This window comes from Cyprinus carpio, chromosome A17 (genome assembly GCF_018340385.1).
Source record: "Cyprinus carpio isolate SPL01 chromosome A17, ASM1834038v1, whole genome shotgun sequence".
Lineage (NCBI taxonomy): Eukaryota > Metazoa > Chordata > Actinopteri > Cypriniformes > Cyprinidae > Cyprinus > Cyprinus carpio.
This window is the reverse complement of record NC_056588.1, coordinates 11,332,733-11,359,559: the sequence shown is the minus strand read 5'-3', so window position 1 is coordinate 11,359,559 and position 26,827 is coordinate 11,332,733. Positions and strand designations below refer to the sequence as shown.

Here is a 26,827-nt window from a genome sequence, read left to right as displayed (position 1 = left end):
TGATTCTTGTCAGATTCTGCTTTTGTGTTCAAACCCTTGATTGTTCAACACAGATGAAGCTTTGCTGGAATTGTGGGATTGTGTGGGGAGGTATAAAGAGTGTTTTGAACACTGGCTCAGTGGACGGTAATGAGTCTTTGGCAAGTAGCAATATAGTAAGTCTTAAAACAAAACCTCAGGAGTCACACAGGCTGATCAGCTCAAAACAGATACAGCAGTGTTGTGAGAGGTCAAACCAATGGCATACTAGCTTTCCATTGTGATATGGAATACAATACTGAAATATGTACAGGATGTCCCACCATTGTCTCCACTATACAACTGTACACACACAACATGGCAGTCCATCATATTGCTATTTTTATCAGATAAATCCATGTCACATAAAAACATTTAATATAGTATCAGATAACCATTCATGTTCATGTACATGACTGAATCTCACAAAAACATGCAGGTCACATTTCACTACAAAACCAAATGAAATACACACACACACACACACACACACACACACACACACACACACACACACGTTTACTTAGATATCTAAATGGAGACATTCCATAGGCGTAATGGTTTTTATACTGTACAAACTGTATATTCTATTGCCCTACACCTAAACCTACCCCTTAGAGAAAACTTTCTGCATTTTAACAATTAAAAAAAAACGTTGTTTACTTTATTTTTATACCAGTTTTAGTCCCGAAAGGGAGGTTTTTGGAGATTTTGTCAGGTTTAGCTCTCTTTTGTGTACAAATTTGTCCTTATGGTTAAGTAGGCACACACACACACACATTAATCTTTTTATATTCTCATGACTATTTATTTGTATTTATTTTAAGACTTATACACAATGTGAATGAGACATTTCGAATAATGGTCATGAGATAGGAGGTGCTTAATTGTCATGACTCAAATAATGTTTCATTGATCAATACTGCTGCAGTGGGGCTTCATTATCTTTATGCAAAACCTAACTTATTTCGTTTTAATTTAGGTTGAAATATGACAGTTCTTGAGAAGTTTTAAGAATAACACAAATTAAGGTATTAATCCATCAATTAAATTGCAATAAATATGAATCAAGGTGTTTGTAAGTGTTGCAATACATGAGCAGAGGAATAGCTGACCTTGTTTATTATGACTTATTAAAGAAAGTTATTCTACACTGAAGCGTTACCAAATCATTAATAACATTAAAATGAAACTCCATGCTGAAGAAAAAAAAAAACTTAAATGGTTTAAGATGGCACCCAGTCTAACCAAGTGAAAAGTGCTGAAAACCCCCTATAAAACCTGGCAGAGTAACTAATATTAGTGAGACTGGAAATAACGAGAGATGCCAGCATATGGTGCTCATTCAGATTCCCATGACAGAAATTTATTGGAAAGGGCTTTAGAAATGAGGTGACACAGATCACTCACCTGTGCTCGAACAGTTCTCTGGAAACGTTACTGTGAAACTCTTTATCTTTATTCCTTTTTTTGGACCTCCAGGTCGGGAAACGTTTCTTCTTTTTCTCGCCGGGGCTGGTGGGCAGCGAGTTCGGGTGTGGAGTGACATCTGTGGGGCTCGACGGTAAAGTCAAAACCGAATCTCTGAAACTCGCTCGCTCGTCTTCTTGTGAAGTGCCCCACTGACCCTTAGACCTGTCCGCATCCCTGCTTTCCTTATCGAAGCTCTTTGACTTCCCAAACAGTTTCTTAAATTTGGGCTTTGGTATGCTCATGATTTAGTATTTACGACATATGCCAAGGTGAAGTATCCGTTTAGTCTTACGAAAGTGGCAAAACAGAAAGTTTGAAATGCGCACGCTTTGTTTGGCGCGCGATGGAGCTTCGGTGTTATTCACGCGCTCCTCGAGCGCACTGGAGCGTGCTGGGCGGAGCGCACAGCTTTGAACTTCACTTGTACTTTTCCCTTGTCTTTATGTTAGAACAAAAGCTCGTCTGAGCTGTAGATTCTCACAAGAGGAAATTAAAATAATGATAATATACTGAACCTGGAATATACACACAACTAGTTTGTTCTTAATTTTCTACTCGTCACTTTACAGTGCTCCTTTAATTAAATCTCCAGTGCGCGAATTTGCAGAGGCAACTACTGTAAATTCATTTGAATGTAAAAGAGTTATAGCGCCTCCTGGTGGTCATGCGTCTTAATAACTTAAATGAAATGGGAAACTCACAACTAGTAAAAATGAAAATTGTCATGTTACAATCACAATGAAGTTAATCTTAAAGAAATGTTGCAGATTTTTATCTTTAAAAAATGTTTTCACAATACGGTTTCATTTCATAACATTACATTAACACTGAATGCTAGTTTTATATCTTAATCTTAATTTCAACATTGACATGTTTTTACAAATCAAAATTTATTAGCATTAGTTAATGCACTGTGAACTAGCTCAAACAATTATTTCTAACTTGAACTAATAATGAACATTATATTTTTTATATAATATTTATTCCTTTGTATTTATTCATGCATTTATGTATCAGCCAATATTCACAAATGCATTTGTTGTGTTACCAATGTTTCATCAAAATTTCACTTTCCATTCTCTTTTGAAATATCCTTTAAACTAACAAAAGTCAGTTTCTAAATGACATTATTCAAGAAGTGACCATTTTTTATGGAAAAACAAAAACATTAGCAATGAATTTGATGAATCCGGTGATGTGGTATTAATTGATTTGTTTCTCTTTAAACACTAACCCTGTTTTATAAAATGATAGAAACCAGCATATTATCACAATGATAGATAAAAGCTGATCACATGTAACTCTCAATCCCTCATCAAGCAATGGATAAATACATACTGTGTGCGTGGTTGTTCTTAACATTCAAGAGAAGTATCAGACGTAACAGGAAGAAACAAAGAAGTGGGAGTCTTGCCCTTCAAAAACAGAAATCGCTGACTGTCATAAGTATGAAAGTGACAATCCACTTATTGGTATGGAATGGATATTTTATACTAAAATCATTAATACTCAATTTGTCATAGCTGCCAGCAGTTTATTTAATGAGAGTGCGATGGCATATGGAAAACATGCAGTGTTTTTATAGTTAATGTCAAATCTGTTACTTACATGCACAAACACTGGTCAAATCAGAAACCTACAAAGAGCAACACTATAACATTCAGTTTCTCAAAAAAAGATTAAGGGCTGAATATGTTGGAGGGAGCATCTCTCTCAAAAAAAAAAAAAAAAAAAAAAAAAAAAAAAAAAAAAAAAAAAAAAAACCACACACACACACACACAGCACATTGATGACTCCTTTAAATGCACAAAGCTGAAAAACTGAATTTTAAAAAAGTGGCCCTGGTCCAACTTCCTAATAGTGTGCCAATGATGGTTTGGTCTGAACTCAAAGAAAACTGAATTGCGGTCTTAAAAAAAAAAAAATCCCTACATTTTCACTCCACCATCCACTCCATTAACGGACTTAGAATAAACAGGAGAGGATAAAGAAAACAAGCCCCCCTGCAACACAACCTTCCTGTTTTTTTGTTCCCACAGGGCAACAACTCACTCACTTCCAACAGCAGAGAGATGTGTGTCAATTCTCAATTCTTTGTCCTTCTATGTTCTATTTGAGTTTTAAAATCAATGCTTAACATTTAATTTTTTGCTATACCTTGAGAAAATGTATAAGGCCAGATGTGTCATTACAAGTCATGAATGTATACAATTTGCACGTTCATTTCTGAAAACCAAAAATAATATTTATAATTCTCCATCACAAAAAGAATTGGAAAAAACATATGGCAACCAGTTTCTTTCATTTATAACTTTCAATATATTTTTCCAAATCAGAAACTATAAAGCCATTTTTCTGTCTATAGTAATCCTTCTTTCGATAGCACCACATCTTAAAACAAATCAGCTTCTTTAACTGAGATGCTCTTTGTCTATTTAAACAATTTATTAAAGAAAGAAAGAAAGAAAGAAAGAAAGAAAGAAAATCCCATTTTGCTACTATTCAAATTATTAAGGACACTTCATGTTCTACCTCTAGGGCTACACAGGTGATTCCCTTCATGTGTTTCATGCCATGGAATGCAGTTATGATGGTGCAGCACTCTTTATGTTAAATAATGAATCTAGAGTGAATAAGGCAGATCTATAGAATCTCTTTATGTATCTGAAGTTTATTTTAAAGAGGTCTTTCCTTCAAAAGGTCACAGGTGCTGCAAATTTACATGGTATGTAAGGTGCAATTTTTGCAAACAACTGATGACTAATGTGTACGATATTAACTTCATATTTAAGTGTCAGCCGTCTGATATCAATGTAAGTCAATATACACTTCATTTCAAACTTCAATGAAGGGTCTTTTGAGACTTTATCTGTCCAGAGTGCTACACTCACTAAAACTCGCTGAAAATAAACACTGGAGCTTTCAACACTGTTCAAATGCACTTAGATAGAAACAAAACAACAACAACAAAAAAAAAAAAGTTTCATAACTGTTGGCTTTGCAAGCTTAGAAAAAGCTTATTTTTCATATTTTAAATCCATAATAAAACAAAAGGCTGGTGAACCCACTCTTATTGCTACATAGTGTGGGTGAGTCACATGCTCACACACTATTAGCCATCGATACACTGACAGTATCTGGCACTTCCTGCTTTAACACTTAAACTAAGACAAAATGAAAAAAAAAAAAAAGTGTGAAAACAGCCTTTCGAACACACTGAAGATGATAGATATGTTCTAAAGAGCTGTAACGGGGGAAGGAGAAATCATGCATTGGGTTTTTACTCTAAATAAAAAGAGAAGGAAAAAAGGAGTCCATATCTTGTTTTTTTCTTTCTCATGTGATGGAAAATAAACAGTCCCAGCGCAGGGAGTGGAGTGGACGAGATTTTGAGCCATTATTTGACAAGCCGCTTTGCTACGTCAGCGTAGGCGATCTCAATCTCCTTGTCGCTGGCACATGTGTTGGTGAACTCCTCACGCTTGTAGGCATTGTTCAGGTACCTCCAGATGCCTGTCATGTCTTTAGGAATCTCAAAGCCTCTGTACTTCTTTGCCACCACCTGCAAGCCAAAAGTGAAAAAAAAATTCATTGGAAAATCTTCCTACTCAGTTCGTCATGTAACCAAGAGCAGCAAGTGATTCCCTCTTCTCTTTTATTGTTAGATTAACATTAATGAGGCAGCCGATATTAAGACCTACTGTAATGCACGGATCTAATATAAAGTTACACATCAGATGTTTCTCCCCAACAGTTCCACAAACGTTCATTTAAGACAAAACAGATTATATGTTTGCGTGAATACTTAAATACTGTAATTCTGTATATTATACGCAAGCTTTGGATGACAGTGAGCGTGAGAAGCGAGCGGAGAAACAGTACTCCTCTCAGAAAACTTACAGATAAAGGTAATTACACATCTAAAATTATTATTTGGAGCATTGGGATCGCTAGACGAGGACTATATGAACTAATTTTTGTGAAAACCTCAAAATCAACAAAAATATTATTTTTTTTTACTTTTTTTTTTTTTTGCCTATAGCTCAAAATTAGCCTGTATGCATTCTGACTCATTTTGCCAGCACGGGTCACATATTGAAAGATCATTTGAAGCCCAAAATAATACTATAAAATTCTCTCCAATCTGCAGGGTACAGTAGGATGACCTGTATGGTTTGCTACCTTAACAATGTGGAGTTTGGGCAGCAGGTTGCAGTCAGCCAGTGTCATATCTTCACCATCTAGGAAACTGCGTGTGGAGGCCTTCACTTCCTCCATACTGTTGTGGTCAATCTCATCTGGCAGAGGAGAGCACAGGTACTCATCCAACTTCTGCAAGGTCTTCAGCAGTCCCCTCTCCAAACCTATGTCAAAACCCATTAAACAGTTAGGTAGAAAAAAAAAATGTGCATTGTGTTCATGTCAAAGATGCTGTTTTCACAACTCCAAAATTTCAAAATCACAATTTTTTCTTATTATTAATATTAACACTCAAAAATCCAAAAGAAATCCTAAAGCACAAATAATCCAGATAAACTTTTATTGGATAGAAAAATATAAATATTTTCATTAATAAAATATTAATAATAAATATTAATAATATAATAATAATAATAATAATAATAATACAAAAGTTGTTCTTCATGTAACTTTCCTTGCAGACTGTCACAGCCACTTTAAATCAGTGTTTTAACAAATCACAAATACTATACTACTTAATTGGAAAGACAACAATAATTTACAATAAATTAACCAATTCACTTCATTTACTGACAGAGAATCAATTTCAAATTGTGAAAAATTAAAATCAAGTTTAATAAATAAACTTACAACTGTACTGACAAGCTACACAAATTAGTAAAAAAATAAAAAAATACTAGAAGAATTACTTCACCTTGCAGTGCTGTCAAAGTGGAAACATTATAAAATAATATCTTTGTACATTATAATATTATATAACATATAATATATACAATTATAAAATACAATTTTCAAATAATTTATAATATATAATTCACAAAAAACAAAGGAAGAACTAACTGATTACAGTTAAAAAGAAAATAATCTGCCCTCTAGAGGGAGAAAGTGACTATATATATAAGCAGTGTTTGGTTGCACTTCTGCTTAGCTGCCACATAAGGGCATAATCACACTCCAGTGAAAGTAGATCCTTAAAATTCACCAATTTAGCTCTAAACTTTCAAAAGGAAAAAGGAACACTCAGGTGTGCAAACTAAAATGCTAAGGCATGTTTTGCTCTCCGTGAGAGGTGGTATAGACAATGTTGACGGACTCCAGCTGGAATGAAAACGACTGTTATCACCCACAGTCAACATTTTACTAGGGTGGAGACTCTTGAAGATACTTTATGTTCAGGGTCACTGCCAAACTCTTATTGAGCTGAGGAGTCTTTGAGATGTGTGGCATTGCATCAAAGCAAATTCCTAGAGTATTTATCATTTTGACAATAGTTTAACACCTTCTGATAAAAGTATAGGCTCTCTTATCTCGAAAACTTAGTTGCAGGTAACAGTGTTTACTCTGGAAATTGATCTAACTATCAAATTGTAGCCCTGCCTACAGCACTAAAGCATGTAAATGAGACAATGGATCCAAGCCCTGCTTTGGCTAAACTAGAGAAAACACTGTTTACATACACAATGTGAGACATGACAACCATAACCAGGTCTAATCTCTCAAACTAGAGCAATAGAAAGTGTTTGTACAGATAAACTGAGCTCATCAAATGTGTGATTATTCCACTGAACAAAGTACATTTGGTCTTTTGTATGGAGGTGAAAGAGTGAAATCTTTCTGGTTACCCTCATTGGCATCAGGTTTGGAATTCTTGATGAAGGCAGAGAACTTGGCAAATATATCCATCCCTGCAGTGTTGGATTCTGGGTGTCTGGCACTAAGTTTAGAGTACCTGAGTGTACAAACACACATCCGTCAAATAAAACCTTTTGACGTGTTGTTGACAGACGTGACAATTATGGCGCTTTTTCACTACGTGGTAGGACTCGGCATGGCTCAGTACGGTAAGGCGCAGCTCGGTTCGGCACAATTTGCGTTTCCACTGCAGTTTAGTTTCGCTTTAGAGTGGGTGGGATTATTCACATGTCATTATAGTTGCACCGCTTCTACTGCCACAAGTCCTTAAAAAAAAAAAAAAAAAAACTTTTTCATTCAGCATTGCCCCATCAAGCTCTCGCTGGATCCGCTCCTCTACTATCAACGAGAAGAACGTCTGTTCTTCCTCAACAGACAACAAAAGTTTTTGGTTGTTAAAAAAAGGTGCGCTTGTTCAAAACAGTTGTGTTAAAATAAAACTAATGCTTCCTTATTTAAACCAAGTCACTCTATTTCACTTGTGTCACAAGTTCAGTGATGCAGGTAGTGACAATTCTCTCCGGCCAATCCGTGATCACCAGAGTTTATATGTCACGTTTTGGTAATGGTATGGTTCACTTGGAACCTCAACCGAGGTGGTACTAAAAGTACCAGGTACCAGGTACTGTACCCAGTGGAAAACCCCCCAAAAGTGAACCGTACCGAGCCGTACCATGCAGTGGAAATGCACCATTAAATACACAAACACACTCTTTCACTTACTTTGGAGGGCAAAGGACATCTTCTAGGAACTCTTCAATCTTGTTGACATCCGTCTTGACCTCTCCATTAAAGGTGATGAAGGGAGGGTGCGTTCCTGGGGCCAGATTCTGCAGATCAGCTGGTTTTCTATAATTATAAAATGATGAAATTTATAAATTATAAAATGACAAAAATGTACACCTAAAAACTGCAAAAAATGCATTACTGAGCTATAACAGGAGGTCAGCATGGCAGAGCCCAAAGCAATTTAATGGATTGTTTTTCTTAAGAATACAAGGTGATAAAATGACCTCAGGGGCTGCACACTGCCACAATACAGGGGTTTTCCAGAGCACTCACAGCCCAACACACACACACATTTAGCTTTTTACAAAACCAGTAGGGTAAATACTAATCCTACCCCAAAAGATTCTTCTACATGAATCGTTTTTCCCAACTGAAAATGTTCCAGGATATCCACAAAGGGAGACTGTGAAATCTGAAAACACTTGAGGGTTCAGGAACAGAGGGGGCATATGTCCCATGAGGCCTTGCAGTCAGGAACACTCTGATCTTTCCAACTACAACAACAGGAAATAACCTCACACCTTTGGCATGAGCACCCTATCCCTTTTGGTGGCAAGGAGGAAAGGGTAAGAGAAATGAGAAAGTAACAGCCAGGCAAGCAAAAAAGCCAGCAAAAAAGAAAGAAAGTGAGAAACAAAGCCATTAAGCTAGAAAGAAAGCAAGAAAGAAATAAGCAAGAAAGCAATCAAGCAAGAAAGAAAAAGCAAGAAAAAGAAAGCAAAAAAAAAAAAAAAGAAAGAAAGAAAGCAAGCATAAAAGGAAGTTTCAATTGATTTCATTTCAGGGTCATAAACTTTGAGCTCATCAATGTCTCTGGTACAGCCTCATAAAACACTGACTGAAGATCATATGTGGATACAGGTGTGGAAGCTCTCTTCAAATAATCATTTAATCACACACACACACACACATCATAGATTGATGTGAATATGTTTAAATATTTGAGCATATACGGTGTCAGTCAGATTTAAAAAAACAAGATCAAAATAAAGGAATCTTCCAATATTCTTTGACCGTAAAACTTGGTTATTAGTCTATATAACCTCATTTAAAGAAGTATTTAGGATTCACACAGCATATTGAATACTATATAATAGCAGGTTAAAGTCATAGCTAATATTAGATACCTTAAAATCATTTTCAGAAGTTCAAAATATTACCACAGATCATCAGTGGCTCACACCCGGGACAAAATATAGTGTCACTGCTGCCTCACTGTCATACTAGTGTCTTAAATTCCTCAGTGAAATACTTAAACATGCTCACACCCATCACAGACAACTGCGAATGCCTGATAATGAAAATGAATATCTGAGATGGCTGAAAATAAGATTCACCAATACACACACACACACACACACACACACACACTTACTATGCACAAATTACTTTGCTATCTAAAAGGGGACGCAAAATTGATTTATATTTTATATATGGTTTTTCCAAACAAAGAAAATGTTGTATGTCCCCATGGAAGGTTTTATCAGATTTAAGTCACTTTTAGGGAAATTTCTGCCCACAAACTATAACCAAGAACGTTCACACACACACCTCTTAAGGTCCACAGTGGTGACATTGAAGACCACTCCCTTCAGCCACAGGATCATGAAGAGACGCTGAGAAAATGGACAGTTGCCGATACTCTCTCCATCACTGCCCGCCTGAAAGAGAAAGAAAAATATGTTAGTCTGACTTGAGAAATCAGTAAAACTGTCATCATTCCAACGTGTTGCTCCACATCAGCTGCTAGAATAGCAGCAAACATTTTGCAGTCCCAGGGTCATTACCGCACAACTCCGTACCATCACTGAGAGAGTCTGTATCAGATTATAGCCAGAGAAAACAACTAAACCACATCAAGAACGATAACGGTTAAAGAATCAGCTCCACCTTACTGAGATTTATTTGACAGGGAAGACTAATGTGTCAAATTAACCCAGCTTCAAAACACAAAACCAACATTAAGAGCAGAAGGCAAGCTGATCCCGGATTTAAAAACATGTTGGCCATTTCCACTTTCCATAAATCTGTCATAACCCACTGGGCAGTGAAAGCTACAAAAGTGTACACTAACACTGTGTTCTTTTAAAGTGCCCCTATTATGCCATTTCCAATATTGCCTTACATGCAGTGTTTAATGCAGCTGTAAGTGAATATAAATGATCTGCAAAGTTGTAAAGCCGAAAGTGCATGATAAATAAAGTTATTGTTACCCAAAATAAAGAATCAACACTGTACAGCCTAAACGAGTCAAATTCCACTTCCATGATGGCTACAAGTCACGGGGTAACACATTTGCATAATATACGCCCATGTTCTATGTTGGCTGGCCGCGAACAACTTGACCATATTATTGACAACATTATGAACCTTAAAAATGGCATAATGGGGCAATTTAATGCTGAAGACCATCCAGAGATCCTGAAAGTCATGAAAGTACATAAAACCTGGCTATAACACTTCTATGTACAGAGCATACATTTATTCAGTTAGTAAAAATGTATAACAGTGAAGTGCTATGATGAAGAGAATGGAATTTGGCTAGTCGTGTGATTTTATGTAAGCCTGTCCTATTATACATTTATTTATTTTTTAATTAGGGAATTGGTGGAGTGCCCCTTCAAAGAAGGTTTGTATTATGTTAATGAATTCTTAAGCAATGTAAACACATTTATAATGCCAGTAAATCTTTCTGAAGTGCTAGGATAGCAAGTGTATGTGTGAACATTTTTTGAAAGACATTAATTCCACAGTGGAGATAACACCATCCTCCTCCACCGCATCTCTCGGCTGAATACCAAACTTAGTGTGAACTCCAACACACAACAGACCGTCTCTCCATTAGCCATCCACTAATCTCCAGAAACAAGATGCTTATGACTCAGAGAATAGAGATGTTCCTGTGTGCTTCAGCAATATAGATTCAGCTAATTAAGCAATGAGCTGACAGTGAGACTGACCTGACCTGACAGAAACTGGTGTTCTCTACCAAAACCTATTGAGCTGCCCCATAGGGAGCATTTTAAGGAACTCTTGATGCAAAAATAGACAGACTTCTTTATGCTACCTTCTAAAATAGCTTGTTTTGGCCAAACTATCATCACATACACTACCATTTAAAGGTTTGGTATTAGTAAGATGCTCACCAAGGCTACTTTTCATCAAAAATACAGTAATTTTATAAAATATTATTACAATTCCTTTTTTTTTCAGACATTATTGATTAACAAAAATTTTACAAGAACAGCATTTATTTGAGAAAACTGTTTACTTGTGTGTGTGTGTATATTATATATATATATATATAATTTAAAAAAATGATTTATATATATATATAGGTTCTTGAATACCTAAAATATATATATATATATATATATAATATAAAAAAAAAAAATGATTTATGCTTAAGAGAATTGCATTACTCTTCTCTATGATGCCTTATGCCTATATTAAAATCATCTGAGAGTCAAGCTTCCTGTGCATTTCGTCCAAAGCGTTACAAATCTCGAATGAAAACTCCTGAGGCAGTTTCCTATTTAGGCAATAGGCATAGAGTCAAGTTTTGAAATAGAGCTAGGGAGAAAATATCATTACTAAGACAACGATTAGATGAAATCTCTACCTTTTACTGGATGAAACCCATTCTTTACCATTTAAGGAAGGCATTACACAATCATAAATGGTCTGTTCTGGATTCTAGCACATTCTCAGTTCAATAAACCTAACAGAGCAGCACTGATATCTGAATCAGCTTTTTCCCTCAGCAGTGTATTGTTGTTAGCTCTCGTGTTATCTGGTTTCACACACTGAAAAGAATCCAGCAGCCCAATAAAGAACAGAAGACTTTGTTCTAGAGAGTTCACTCTCTCGTGCTCTTTCATTCTTCCTCCATCTCTCTCCCGTCCAGGCACCCTGCTGGCATCTCTTGTTCATACACTTTCCTCTCTCTCTGTGGTAAACAAAAGCTTTGGTCATTGTAGCAAGTCTTTCTGAAGTTGATTCAGGGTTCATTTTCAGTGGCTTTCTTTTGTTAAAATATGCTGGTGCCCCTTTACATACATTCATTCACTCACTCACAAACTCAAAATAAAACCCCTGTCATTCTGGGAAAGAAAATGGGCATTATTAAAGGAGGAGAGTAAGAGTCAGAGATTTAATGACTCAAGATAATTGAGTGACTTCTGGATTTTACCCAATGAAAAATGCTCACTGTAAGAGGGAATGGGAAGAGTCTGTCTCATAGGGTCAGGACAACAGTTTCCATAGAGACACACAGATGTAGTGTCTGTCCTGTGGAGTTCAGCCTATTAGGGCTGACAATAGACCACACAAAACAACCTGTTACACAAACTCACAGCCAAGAACTGCAACAGTACAGACAAAAGATGAGGGTTATGATGAAGAAAAAACATAAAAAAAAAAAAAAAGGCATAAAAAACTAGATTTGTGCTACTGTGTGTGTATGAAAAATACAACAAAAATGAAAAAAACAAAAACAATTTACAAACAACTTTTACACCATATCTAAACCTAAAACTAAACAAAATGCATATAAGTTGTGAACTCCTACACCATTTGACAAGCAATATAAGTTGATTGAGAAAATCTGTAGAGCTGTACTCTAGACCTAAAATTAGACAGAAGGCAAAATAAGAAATACATTAAAAAAAAGGATTATTACATATGGTCACTTATGCTCATCAAGGCTTCAGTTAATCAAAAACAGTGATACTGCTAAATAACACTATATAAAATAACCTATTTAAAAAATGATTAATAATATATTTATATATGCCACCCTATTCTCTACATATTACAGGTAAAATATCAAAGCATTCCTGAGTGACTGATCACTGGAGTACTGACGCTATTTAATAATGCTGGATAATGACAAAAAGTAATGGCAAAACTGTTGACTCATCAATAATCATTAATCATGCTTAAGTGATTTATTTTCTACAAACATCAGAATCGTAGGCTCTGTTTGTTTAAAGACAAATCCATTCAAATTTAGAGGAAGGGAAATAAATCAATAAAGCAGAAATGGTTTATCACAGAGGCTACAAACAAAGGTTGGTGTTGGTACAATCAGTTTTCTTGCTGTAGTACTAGTAATAGCCTGCAGGTCACCACAGCTGTGGATTCCCCAGGGTGTTTCTACTCATCTGCTCCATTTATCACAACAGACAGCAAACAGCCTCTTTTCACACAAAGAGGTTTAATAATAAGACCAACTGTTTGTATTAATGAGGGATACAGAGAGAAAAACTCAAAAATAATTTTATTTAAAATAATCTGGATTTAATTATTCACTGGTTGTAAAACCAACTCCAGGTACTTTTGAATCAAATTTTACAAAAGAAGCTTATTTACGGACTACAACTTTATATAGCCTATAGCAAAGCCATAAGACATGGCAAAAAACATGACAAGAACAAAAGAGTAGCAGCAGCAAGTAGGCTTTCACAAACTAGAGAGGATTCTCTCCTGTTTATATGATAAGCTCCCTTATGTCTTCATTTCTCCTCTTTTTGTTTTTCGACTCCTCTTCTCACTCACCTCCCCCTCTGTAAGGCCTCTGAGGATGGTGGGGAGGGGAGTAGAATATATTCCAGAAATGTCCGGCATGGGGTGCTGAGTGAGGGTTTTGTGACGTCGTCTGAGGGTAAGCATTTCCTCTCAGACAGCTGCTCACACGTCCAGTCTTACCTTAAAACACATTTGATCTGACTAAAATAACTAGCTACACAACACACCACTCACACCTAAAGACAATGGAACGTCTGTGCTGCATGTTCTTTTCAGCCAATCTTGTACAGAACTGATGTTGTCCCCTTAAAATCGGAAATGACATTTGAAAGATGCCCACGGTCAAAAAAAGAACAGCAGCAATGTGTTTGGGAGTCTGTTTTCCATAGATGTTGCCCTCCATACACAACTCTCTATTCAGAGAGGTCTCGCTCTCTCAGATACATATGGATGACTCTCCAAACACAAACAGAACCCTTTTGTTAAACACCTCTTAAAAACACATTGGGTGCATCCAAAAGAAAAAAAGGGAAAAACAGATGGCAGACTAAGGAAGTGAAAGACTGGATGTGTACCTTATATGGCAACACTGAAACCTTGAAAAAAAGCCTTGGAAAACCCATTCCAAAAGAATTACCAACCAGAGACTGATTTAACCCCCAGCAGAAGATGCAGAAATAGTTCAAATCTTTGGTTCATTTCCAAAAAGTTTTTAAACTGTCTGAATCTGTCAATCGGTTCTAAACATTGAATGTTTAGTATGATGATTCACTCCCTGCATATTAATTTTTCCCCCTGATTGAATAAAATGAAACAATTGTTAAAACAATTTATAAATGTACATAAGTACTAAATAAATTATTAATATATACAGATACTATCATTCAAATATAAAAAAAAAAAAAATGCATTTATTGACAAAAATATTGTGAAATATTATTGCAATATAAATTAACTGTTTTCTATTTAATATATTTGAAAATGTAGTTTATTCCTGTGATGACAAAGCTAAATATTCAGCAGCCATTACTCCAGTGTTCAGTGTCACATGATCCTTCAGAAATCTTTCTAATGCTGATTTGGTGCTGGAGAAACATTTGTGACCTATGCTGGCAAAATGAGTCGGAATTTTGAGCTACAGGCCAAAAAAGTGAAAAATGTTAGTCGATTTTGAGGTTTTCACAAGAAATTAGTTCATTAGGCCCTCGTCTAGCGATCCCAAAGCTCCAAATAATCATTTTAGATGTGTAATTACCTTTATCTGTAAGTTTTCTGAGAGGAGTACCTTTTCTCTGCTCGCTTCTCACGCTCACTGTCATCCAAAGTATGCGCATAATATACAGAATTACAGTATTTAAGTATTCACACAAACATAATCTGTTATGTCTTAAGTGAATGTTTGGGGAAAAACATCTGATGTGTAACATTATATTAGATCCGTTCATTACAGTAGTTCTTAATATAGGCCACCTCATTAATGTTAATCTAACAATAAAAGAGAAGAGGGAATCACTTGCTGCTCTTGATTTAACTGCTTTTGTAGTTTTAATAATCAATTTATTTTAAATTAACAGACTAAAGGGATTTTTACATTTGATTATTTGTTTTTCTTACTCAAATGCTTTTGTTTATATGTAAAATGAAAAAGGTAATGCATTATTTGTTCGTTTCTTATATTTGTTCTACTGTTTTTTTTGCAGCTGTTTTTATTTATAATAACAAAGATAAAATAAAAATAGCTATATTGTGATTATTAATACAGTAATTATTATTAAGAAAAGAACTGGAGGAAAAGATGCAACTTTGCTCTGTGATTTTGTTTTGGAACCTTCAGAAAACTTTAACTCGATTTTTTTTAACTCGATATGTGAACATATAAATAACTATTTTTTGAAAATTTGCTCATTGGGACTCATTTTGCCAGCACAGGTCACATTTATTGCTATCAATGCTGAAAACAGCTGTGCTGCTTATTAGGTTTTTGCATAACATGATACATTTTTTTTAGGATTCTTCGATGAATTTATTTAGCACTGTCTGGGGCAGATGAAGGATTTGAACTCTCTAAAGGAGAAGCACATACAGCTGTCCAGTGGAGACAGTGAGTCATGGTGCAGTAGCTACGGAGCATGTCACCGTCTCCATCTGATCTGTGGTCTCTGTGAGTGATCTCATCTCTTCAAGAAAAGCTCTGAAGACATCACAGAGGGCAACTCAATCCAAATGCCTGAAGGAGGAGTCTCTCACACACAGCAGCACCCACTCCAGCTCTCTTTCAGCCCTCCCTTGTTAGGCCACACTGTGAGATTCCCACAGGACAGAGACGTGAGTGTGTGTGTGTGTGTCTGGAGGTGTGGCCGAGGGGAAGTGCCTAGCAGACTTAATTTAGAACTCCAAACAGCCAGACTCTTCACAATCACAGTGTGCTTATTCTCCAGCCCCTGTGCACGATCTGACCACAATGTTACCTTATAAGGAAGGAGGGAAAAAGAGGGAAGGAGAAAGAGAAAGTTCATGTTTAGTCTGTTTCTTTCAAATGACGTTCACATCAGAAAAACTAAAAAAACTAAACATGAATTTTTCAAATGACGTTCACATCAGACAATCTATGATTTCATGTATTTCTATGGATGGTACTGGGACCCCTTTAAGATGCAAGTTGGGAATACCTACAGAAGGTCAAGCACTCTGGTGAACTTTCTATTCAGAGAATCCTGAAAGAATTCGCAAAATATTAAGCAGCATTTTCAACATAGATAATGTTTCCTATGTACCAAATCAGCATATTAGAAGGATTACTGAATGACTATGCAGAGCTAGTTTCGACCCTGTACGCACACTGAGGTAGAGGATTGGGTAGATCATGAATGATGATTTTAAAGGGGTCATATGATGTGATTTCAATTTTTCCTTTTTCTTTGGAGTGTTACAAGCTCTTGGTGCATAAAGATGATCTAGTTGCAAAAACTAAAAAGTCTCAAATCCAAAGATATATTCTTCATAAAAGTTAAGAGTCAACCAGGCCCTCCTAAAACAGCTCGTTCAAACACACCCCCATGTCTACGTCATGCTGTGGGAAGATTTGCATAATGCTGCCCAAATGTTTACACAAAGAACGAAGGCGTAACTTTTATTCTCGCTGTTGCTGCCGGCGCCATGTTGTGGAGACACATTGTGAAAGCGAAACTTTGTTTGACCTTCCACAAGAGGACGCAACTAGAAATCAGTGGTTAAGTTGTATTTACAACACTTTTCCAGAACAGCCCAACCCAAATATACATATGTGTGCAGCGCATTTTATGGAGGATGAGGACTGTTTCCTGAACCAGTAGCCTACAATGCGTCTGTGGCATATATGGTTTCTATAAAAAACTTCAAAACCAAATTCTCAAACACAGACTCACACCCCTTAATCACATCCTTTAATAACTAAAGAATTTGCCACTGATGATTCAAAAGCGAGTTTTGAGAAGCGAATATTGATCACTTTACACCAGGCTTGTTGCTTCTCTGATCACAAATGCAGACATGGTTTTATGTTTACACAGCGCGATATGCAACACAACGCGTAAAAAGACAGCATAAGTCATTAATCAGTAATTATGTCCCCACTGGATGCAACAAATGCCTTGTTTGTAATGGGTTTTATTGGTTTTGTCTCATCGTGCCGGGACACTGGCCAATACACTGGCCAGAGTATACCTTGCTTTTTTAGAACGATGAGCTTTATAAAAAAAATTGACGAGTTTCAGAATGGCAGGGCATAGAGGAGCAACAATAATGTACATTATGTGGAAAATAATGTGTTTTTTGAACTTTAAAGGGATACTCCACCCCAAAATGAAAATTGTCATTTATCACTTACCCCCATGTCGTTCCAAACCCATAAAAGCTTTGTTCGTCTTCAAAACACAATTTAAGATATTTTGGATGAAAACAGGAAGGCTTGTGACTGTCCCATAGACTGCAAAGTAAAATACACTGTCAATGTCCATAAAAGTATGAAAAGCATGGTCAGAATAGTCCATCTGCCATCAGTGATTCAACCGTAATGTTATGAAGCGACGACAATACTTTCTGTACGTGAAGAAAACAAAAATAATGACTTTATGCAACAATTTGTCTCCTCTGTGTCTCTCCAAATCAGTGTAGCGCCATTTTATTTTTTGTTCATTATTTTAATTGTTATGGCTGATAACCCCAAAATTGTGTAATAAAAAAAATAAATAAACTTTAAAAGAACTTTTAAAAATATTTTTTATTATTATGTTAAATGTACAAGCATGATTAAATCTCCAATACTGACCAGTATTGATAAACATTCAGCCGATAACCAGTTTCTGAAGGACTATGTGACACTGAAGTCTATGCTGTTTTATTTTTACATTTCATTATTCAAATTCTGCAGTTTTTCTTACTACCTTAAATAAACCTATTGTAAAAACTTAATTTGCATCTTTTTTCTATTGTTTATAATTTGCCTCTTCATATAGGCCTATATTTTTTTATTTTTTTATACACACACAAACACATATCCAGCTTTCAACTCTCAGAATTGTCTGTGGTAATCAAAGACATCTTTAATTTGTACTGAACTTGAAATAATTATTTTAAAACAAATTAAATAGAGCTGAAAGTACTACACTTTAATAACATCTGAAAAAGATATTATAATAAGGAAAGCAATTTAACAAGCAAAAGCGGATAAAATATATAGAGACATTGAAATAAATTGTTGGCATCTGAATTCTGCATGTTTCCAGATGCAGACCCCCTGCATCTTATGCATCACCTCCTGTGTAAACATTCCTAGAAAATTCCTCCTAACACAAAAGCAGACCCCAGACTGATGACTCACAGCCATGCTTCCAGCCTGTCATTGGTCAACACTCGCACGCTCACATCAATGGACACATGCAAAGTCTCGCCTGACCAACACCACTGACTACAAATGTTGTACCAGCTGAATAAACAAATGTTTTCCAAATGAACAAAAAAAACATGCAGGTCTCTTTGTTCAGGAGACAAGAGCCAATCAGCTATGAGTTCTGACAAGACCAAAGAACTAAATACATGCAGATCAAGGGCAGAATCTAGACAAACCAAGACGAGCGTATAGGTAGGATGGCCACAGGAAAATTACTCCTGCTAGAAGAACCTGGTCAAATTTGCCTACATTTAACATTTAAAATGAAATTCAAATGCTGGCAATGCTACAGATATCATCGTACAGTGACATCCAATGTCATGATGGCAACGACACATCCACAGAATCCTGTTCAAGCCCTGTGAGGAAATCAGACAGTGCTGACACAGCTCCATATGCTCTTGGCACATGGCTGCAAAAGATAGTCACACACAAACAAACTTATAAGAGACTGTGAGCGTGTGTGTGAGGCAGAACAAGAAAAAAAAAATGGATGAATAAAACACCCATAATGTGTAATGATTATAATGTGTAATGACCTAATGATCTATAATATCTAATTTATGTCTCATGTAACTGGCTATTTATGGAAGATGTAACCTATGGTTAATCCAGTTTTGAAAATAAACCAGCAATTACACAGTCACTTCATTTTTGTTCTTTACGCATCCTGCCTGAAGCTAAACTCCCTCCATATCCACATCATGCTATGCATAAATAATATCAAACAAATTCCTCTAGTCGTGCAGGATCAAGTTACACAGTCTGCAGGCACACAGGTGTGCGGTTTTGTAAATGAGATGATGAAGCCCACAACAACAGAACATCTAAAAATTATTTGCTGGTGCTTCTTTTGCCATCTTTACCTTCTAAATAAATACTGAACATTAAATATTTAAAAAGGGTCCATAATGTACATGTTTTATTTTTTGGTCCAGAGTTTTTTGTCATTTGTTTTTTTGTGCCAAAAACAGTAACATTGTGGCTGATTCATAAACAAACTACTAGGTCTATATTATACATACATATAGTACAAAGTACAAACTTTAGCTGAATTGTGCAGCACAACAAATTAAATTTGGTTTTCCTAATATAATATAAACTCAAAATATTTAAATCAATATATAAAGATTTTTTATTATTAAATAATTGATATTTCATAATTCATATATAACCACAAAGCTCCTCATTTAATTTAAGTTGAAGGGCATTCCTGGTGAAAAATTATTTTGCATCAACCATCTTATAGACACAGACCTCCTACTGTACTCAGCAGACAGAATGGGCGACTCACAGGAGGGGCAGCCGACATAAGCTTTTCATTGGTTTGAAAATAAAAGTCATGCCCACACACAAAACCAGTACAAGAGGACACAACAGAGCTCCAAACTAAAGGATGAAACTTCACCATGATGGCTCACTGTACTGAGATGACTGCAATGCAGCTTTCTGGTCAGATATGAGCCATCTGTTAACGCGACTGGCTGAAGGACGAAACGAGAGAGGGAAGGAGGGGGTGAAAGAGTTTGTGCATGTCTTTTGTCCTTCAGACTGTTCAGTAAGGATAGATCTCATGCAGTGAAGGCATTTGACTGTGTGCTAAAGGCCAAGAATGTTTCCATGTCTGTCTGTTCTAATAATCCTGAAAACACAAACTTTCTCCGGCCGTTTCCTCACCAATCTTTGGATGCATTTAATTCTCTGTGTTTATACAAGATCCCATTTTAGCAGCTGATAAAAGACTGAATTGCATATTTAACATCCTGGAATTGGACTGAAAAAACCTGACCACTAATTTGGGTTAAAAATGGAAGCTGTAAGAGATGAAAGGACACTCTGAGCTTTGCCATAATCCTTCTCCAACACTTTGTGCTCGTCTCGAGGTTTTGACAGACATGTTGCGGTTTACAGCTCAATCGGTCTGAGCCTATAAACTCCACATGAATATCAAAAAAGATAAAATTCAGTATTTCACAAGTCAGCACATCCTGTTTTTTTGTCAAAGGAGCCAACAGTTCCTTCAAAAATACATGCAATACTAAAAAACAAGGCCAAACTATGACCTCGAATTCATAAGCAGTGATTAAACTACAACTCTGCAGTCCGCAGTGAACAATTGTTAACATCAGTTTAAACAAAAATCAAACCAGAGACAAAACACTGAGGTCATCTGACTCTGCATGCAGCATAAACAATAATTAATCTAAAGAGCCAATCAAAGCAGAGCAAGGGTTACTGAGGTTGCATCATCAGCACCTGGACTATGTAAGGCACCTGAGTGACAGTGTCCTTCGGCAGAGTAAACATTACCACTGTCACATGGTGATCTGCCTCACTTTGCAGAGCTAGTTTTGACCCCATACACGCACTAAGGTAGAGGATTGGGCAGATCAAGAATGATCTATACATTTTAAAGAGAATGTGAATGATACTTGCCAATGCAAAACTCTCCCAGTTTACACCACAATGCTAGTATGTTATGGGAGTTTACCAAGGTGTTAGTTTTAGCACATTGTTATAGAGTTACTGGGCTGTTCTGGGTGGTTGCTTACTTAGGCCCTGTTTACACTAGTGAGCTTTCGTATTAAAACACATAACTTTTGCTACAGTTACACCTATCATTTACACTACTCCGGCGTTTTAGACCCTCAAAAACTGAGACTTTTGAAAACGCTGCAGACACCTTTTTAGTTTGAAAACTCCGGGGTTGCGTTTCAGTGTAAACGGACCAAAACGGAGACTTTTGAAAACGATGGCGTGGGTGCCCACATTCGCTCTGCGTATCCTTGACGACCGTGTAAACAATAACATCATGCGCATTGTTGTACCCATAGATGTATATGTAGATCCCCCACTCCATCGATCCAAACAATAAGATGCGTCTGCAATCTAAATAATAGGGAATCTACCTATTCATATCTATGGCTGTACCTGCATGAATGGTCACGTGACATGCGTTTTAGGTTGTGTAGTGTAAACAGAGATTGTTTCTGAAACGCAGGGGAAACGCCCGTGTAGACGAGGATCATTTTCATTCTAAAACGCAGTTTTAAAATGAAAACGCACTAGTGTAAACGGGGCCTTAGACTACCGCATGTATGAGCAATAGTAATAACAATATTTACCTTTGTAAGTCCTTTTAAATTAGGGATGCACATATTATAAAATTAAATATTCAATACTGACCGGTACTGATAAAAATTCAGCCTATAACCTATAGTGTATCAACATATCATGCATTCCTACTTTAACTATCTATAATTTACCACACTTCTAGATGTTGACTTGAATGGAAGCAATTCAGTGAAAAACCAAAATAAGCCTAACATTCAATAAGAGCTGAGAACTGCAAATCCTTGCTCTGCTACATCATACTCTAGTAGAGAAGTCACATCAATTTAATAGACACTGATCCCATTAAAACTCAGAGGCTGATCTCTCAATCTCAAATCCATTAGAGAACACAGAGGATAAATAGCCAACTAAGAGAAACACAAAGACTTCTAAACCAGCCACACAAGAAGTGTGTTCAGACTGTTTTTGAAATGTATTGTACACCAACACAAGCTGCAGTGTGCATTACTGCAATCAAAGTAAAAATCTAAATCTCCACGTGGTAAAGATGGCCAGCAGGTGCGGCTATACAGAGGGAGGAAAGAAAGGAGATGACTGCATTATCAGCCGCCAGCAGGGGCAAGGTTTGCCTGGTTTCTATGGCAACAGTGGGGCTGGTCCTGCTGTGATGTTGTGCAGGAAGAAAAGGTGGTACACACATGCTGTTAATTATGAATGAGAGAGACATAAAACAGACAGGGAGGGAGAGATGTCACCATTATCTTTCTGCTACAGTGTGTGCACTTTCGAAAATAAAAAAATAGAACTCTCTTTACCCAGGTGCCATTGAAACGAAACAAACAAGTGTAAGTGTCACTGCAGCTCATCTGATATCAGCAGTGTCTGTCAGTGCTGAAGTAGGGTGACCTGCGGGCTCTCCTCACGCCGTTCCACATCAAATCCACAACAGCAGGAGAACTGTTTTATTCCTGCTCATGCTCTAATTTTTGATGCTGATTCACTATGTAATGATCAGGCTAAAAATCACAACACCGGCTATAAGAGACAATCATTTCCTGACTAACCCATTCATTAAAAACACATCACCTGAGATTCATATCACTTGAGGATTATATCATGTTACCACACCAATATTAAGCACTTCATACAGTATGCCACATTACAGCAAGACTTTCATAAAAAAGGGGCATGAGGAAGACAAAAAACACTTTATTGTAAAGACCCCATGAAATAAAAATGAGAGTTTTGTGCATTTTGAGTATTAGTTAGAAGCTGTCTAAATGTTACTGTACTTATAAATATTGATCAAATTCACTCAAATGCTCTCTAAAGTGAGCATATCCTTATATTATATTCATGGGGCTATAAAACACAAATATTGCAACTTTTAAAACATTATTTTATATACATTTTATAATAAAATATGTTTCATATATACATACACACACAACAGAAAACTGCACTCCTCAGATTTCCTGCTGGGGTCTTTAACAACTAATCTGTTAGAAACCAAAGCCCATATTTAAAATATGAGTCTCTTCTAATGTTTTGTAGGGTCACTTTACAACTTCCAAAAAGAGCTGACCTATGCAAGTGCCTTCTAACGTGACAAACTGCTGTAATGTTCATTGATATTAATTACAGTCCATTTAATACAGCAGGGGCATCCTTTAATCAAAGGCTCGGGAAGCATACACGCCTGGTCAGCATTTTCAAGCCTGAGATCCAAAGTCATCTGAGCTTTAATGCACTAATAGTTTAGTAATCATGTGGGTTGGAGAGGAGAGCTTGTTGCACACTTCCAAAAAGATCTCAGTCCCCAAACATCCACTGTTAGGAGCCCCCTCCTCTTTCTGTAACTCCCTCCCCTCCTCCATTTCGTCTTTCGGGAGTTTTCCCGCTCTGCCAGGCAAAGGCCTTTGGAGGGAGAGAAAAGAAGAGAAAAGCAAAAGAAAGAAAGAGGACAGCTGGGTTCCAGCAGTGGAGAGGAATTTTAATAATTCCAGTTTGATTACTCAAAGATCCAGGGAAGGACTGGATTCCTTCGCTTCGGTTTATTTTGGAAATGATGAAGAGTTTAGTCTTAAGAACCAAACCAACAAAAATAAAAAAAAACAGACCCTAACACCGTCTCTGGTTACAACAAACAGACTGATTCCTGTGTGGAGTTATAATATAAAACTATGTTATGAAGGCAAAACAATGTTGCAGTAGATAAAGAAACAAATAGCCTACAACGTCCTTTCTAAACAGAAATATCTTGAACTCTGGCAGAGCACATCTGGGCTCTTTTTGGCTCTGTTTAATGTTAGTGAAGGTAACTCTGTATCCTGGACTGGACGGATGTCCTGCAGCAGGGATTGGGAACTGCAGACGTAGGCTACATTGTTGTCGGTTTCCCATGGAACCTCTTCTTAAACCCGCGTGCTCTGTGCATTTGGCTGAGGGAGTAAAATCATTCCCTTTATTTTTGTTACATATAATCATAAGAATATAAAAGGAGCAGCACATAGTCAGACATTGGGTGATATTGAGAAAACGCCTCCACCCATCTGACATCCACATGGACACAGTGTCATCATTCACTCTTATTGTAAAACACAATGGCTGAATCCAATTTATGACATCGTTTAAGACATACTACGGGTTGGGGTGGTCGCTTTGACTGTGAATAGTTTATTTATCAAGAGAAACCAGAATTATGACTCAAATTACAGCAGAAGCCTGTAGTTTGGGAGGTGCAGTGTGAACGTTTAGGTCTCGGTCACCATTCACTTTCATCGCATTTTTTTAACATATATTGAAAGCAAAATGTGACAGAGTGTATCGTTCAGTCAAACATATCGTGCGTTCACAAACGAACGTTATATTGGGAGCGCCATCTCTTTAATCTTCACTTAAATTAGTTTTTAATCAGGCTCTTACCTTCACAAAAAGCTCGATGACGGGTTCGTTATCCCCCTTTACACCGTTCTGAGGTACCGAGAGAGACATCCCCAACTTTTGCCTTTACACGGACGCAAAAACAAACCAAAAATTAAAAACAAAAAGTTTTCCTTTCACGCCTCGAACCGAGTTCCTCGAGCACAAATATCACTCTGCAGTTTTTCCAAGCACAATCGAAATGCAGAGTCCGTTAAAATAAAAAATAAAATGAACGTTTTCTTTCACTGGGTCCAGCTGCCTAGAAACACATCACAGAAAAAAAACCCGACAGAGTCCGCTACTTCTCCTCCTCTATGCGCTCTCTGGATGGCGACGAGAAGTGTGTAAAATCAACTGAGTATTTAAGGCGGTGATGTCATGCGCAGAGGGAAGGGAACTGAACTGAACCCGAACGGTCGCGAGTGGGCCGAACACGTCCGGCGCGCGCAGAATCACTAGAGCTTCCTAAATTGTTTTATACTAACGTTACTGCTAATTTGTAGAGAAAAGTTATTGGACTTGCATTATAAGTACAGTACGAGTCACGTTATACGGCTACTAAAAAAGCGTGTCACAGCAAAAAGAAGTCAGTTTCAGTAAGCGAGTTTACCCACAAATATTATTACCCCTAAAGAGACATATTTATTCATAAATATATTTAACCTAATAATTGTTAAAATTATAGAATAGTATAGAATATCTTATCCCAGTGAATCGAAACTGGTGTAACATTACCATTAATATTATTATTATATTGTATTTGATATTATTATGTTTTAACTTATCCCAGTGAATCGAAACTGGTGTCACTGGTCCATTCAGTTTCCTTTTCTGTAAGTTACCATTATACCAGTAGGTGGTGGGTAAAATAGTAGGATACAAATGTTAAATAATTGCTCTCTAAACTGTCCTCTTGTGTGAAAGAAAAAAATAATGTTAAAAATAATAATGATATATAGAAAGAGAGAGAGAGAGAATATTAGATTAATCAAACATACATTGTGAATTTGATTTGGCTGGTCACATTTGTGCACTCATTTGGCTTCTCAGTTCCTTGTAGAAACCCAAAATTAAAAAGAGCAAGTATTACTGTTAAGGCCTTTGTTATAAACAATGATCTTCCAGCACACTGCACGGAGAAATGCAGCTGATCCAGAAACAAAGCTCTCCTGGCTTAGTCTGACCTCTAGGGACAGTGATAAAGACGGACCTCATGTTTATCTCTTAAACACCTATGTATTCCCACAGCTGCCTGTGGCCAGTTAGGAAGCAGGTGGCACTATAAAATAACAACCAAGGCATAAACAGTGTTGCCTTGGACTGTTTTTGCAGATCAGTCCTTCTTAACCGCACTGCACAATAAGAAGTCACTGAGCACGGACTACTTAAGATTTGTCACTAAGAATTGCCAAGGTGATGACACAAGATAACACATGTACAGCAGTTGATCATCATGTGTCATCACCAGACCCGGGACACCACATGCTTTCCACAGAACCTTCTAGACCACAATGGACAAGTAAACATATGTAAAACAGCCTGTATGCATCCCAAATGTGATGTATGTAAAGCTGTCTGCATCCAACAATACTGGTTGGGTTTGTGATTTAGTCACTTTTGTTTATTTTAAAGGGAAACATCAAACTGCGTATGTAAACTGATGCAATTTAAAGGAAAGAGACCATTTTTTTTTCCATTTTAATGTGACTTTGTTCAAAGCCAGAAATTAATGCAGGGTTCAACAATTTCAAACAACTTAGGTTACAAAAAATATAAAGCAAAAAAAAACAAACAAAAGGATGAATACAGACTTTACTGATTTGTTCTCATGTGCACATTAGAGCTTGAGCACTGCCACGATGCTCAGGTGAACAGAGAGAGCAGCTTATTGGATCAGCTCTCTGGGCATTTTGGTTTATGGATCATGCACACAAGAGGACAAACACACTAGGGTCTGCCGTCCATGCAAACGAAACTCTCGTAAAAAGTCCTGCTGAAGTGAAGAGAGAATCCATAGGCTAACTTGTACATTATTAACTCAGAACTGCAAATAAGCTTTTCATTTGTTTCATCATGACCGTAAAAGCAACAGGAATTATGAGGGGGGTTGGGGACTAAAAAAGGTTTGTTTTTGGATAAACAGTTGTTGACAGTATTTAAGGGTGGAAAAGAGGACAGAATCTGATGAAGAAACTTCA

The 26,827-nt window shown here is 36.8% G+C and overlaps 2 protein-coding genes across 3 annotated transcripts in view; both read right to left on the bottom strand.

Moving 5' to 3' along the window:
* Positions 1–3,249, bottom strand: part of LOC122148159 (mucin-17-like) — a 28,211-nt gene extending 24,962 nt beyond the window's left edge. For both annotated transcript variants that reach the window (XM_042774078.1, XM_042774080.1), the window contains exon 1: positions 1,429–3,249. In XM_042774078.1, coding sequence (XP_042630012.1) covers positions 1,429–1,733 — 305 coding nt within the window. In that variant the 5' untranslated portion in view covers positions 1,734–3,249. The remainder of the gene's footprint in view (positions 1–1,428) is intronic.
* Positions 3,250–4,143: 894 nt separating this feature from the next.
* On the bottom strand, positions 4,144–25,014 carry LOC109108001 (chloride intracellular channel protein 4-like). Its single transcript, XM_042774083.1, has 6 exons — positions 24,630–25,014; positions 9,725–9,834; positions 8,108–8,233; positions 7,315–7,421; positions 5,675–5,856; positions 4,144–5,054 (listed from the first exon to the last, which is right to left on the bottom strand). Exons 1-6 carry the CDS (start codon positions 24,696–24,698, stop codon positions 4,890–4,892), a joined length of 759 nt encoding a protein of 252 aa, XP_042630017.1. The 5' UTR covers positions 24,699–25,014; the 3' UTR covers positions 4,144–4,889.
* Between the last annotated feature and the right edge of the window lie 1,813 nt (positions 25,015–26,827).

Coding starts and splice junctions, on each gene's coding strand:
- LOC109108001 (XM_042774083.1), bottom strand. CDS start 24,698: ATGTCTCTCTCGGTACCTCAGAACGGTGTAAAGGGGGATAACGAACCC. Junction 9,835..24,629: donor TCATCGAGCTTTTTGTGAAG/GTAAGAGCCTGA, acceptor TTTCTCTTTCAG/GCGGGCAGTGATGGAGAGAG. Junction 5,055..5,674: donor CCAAACTCCACATTGTTAAG/GTAGCAAACCAT, acceptor TTTGGCTTGCAG/GTGGTGGCAAAGAAGTACAG.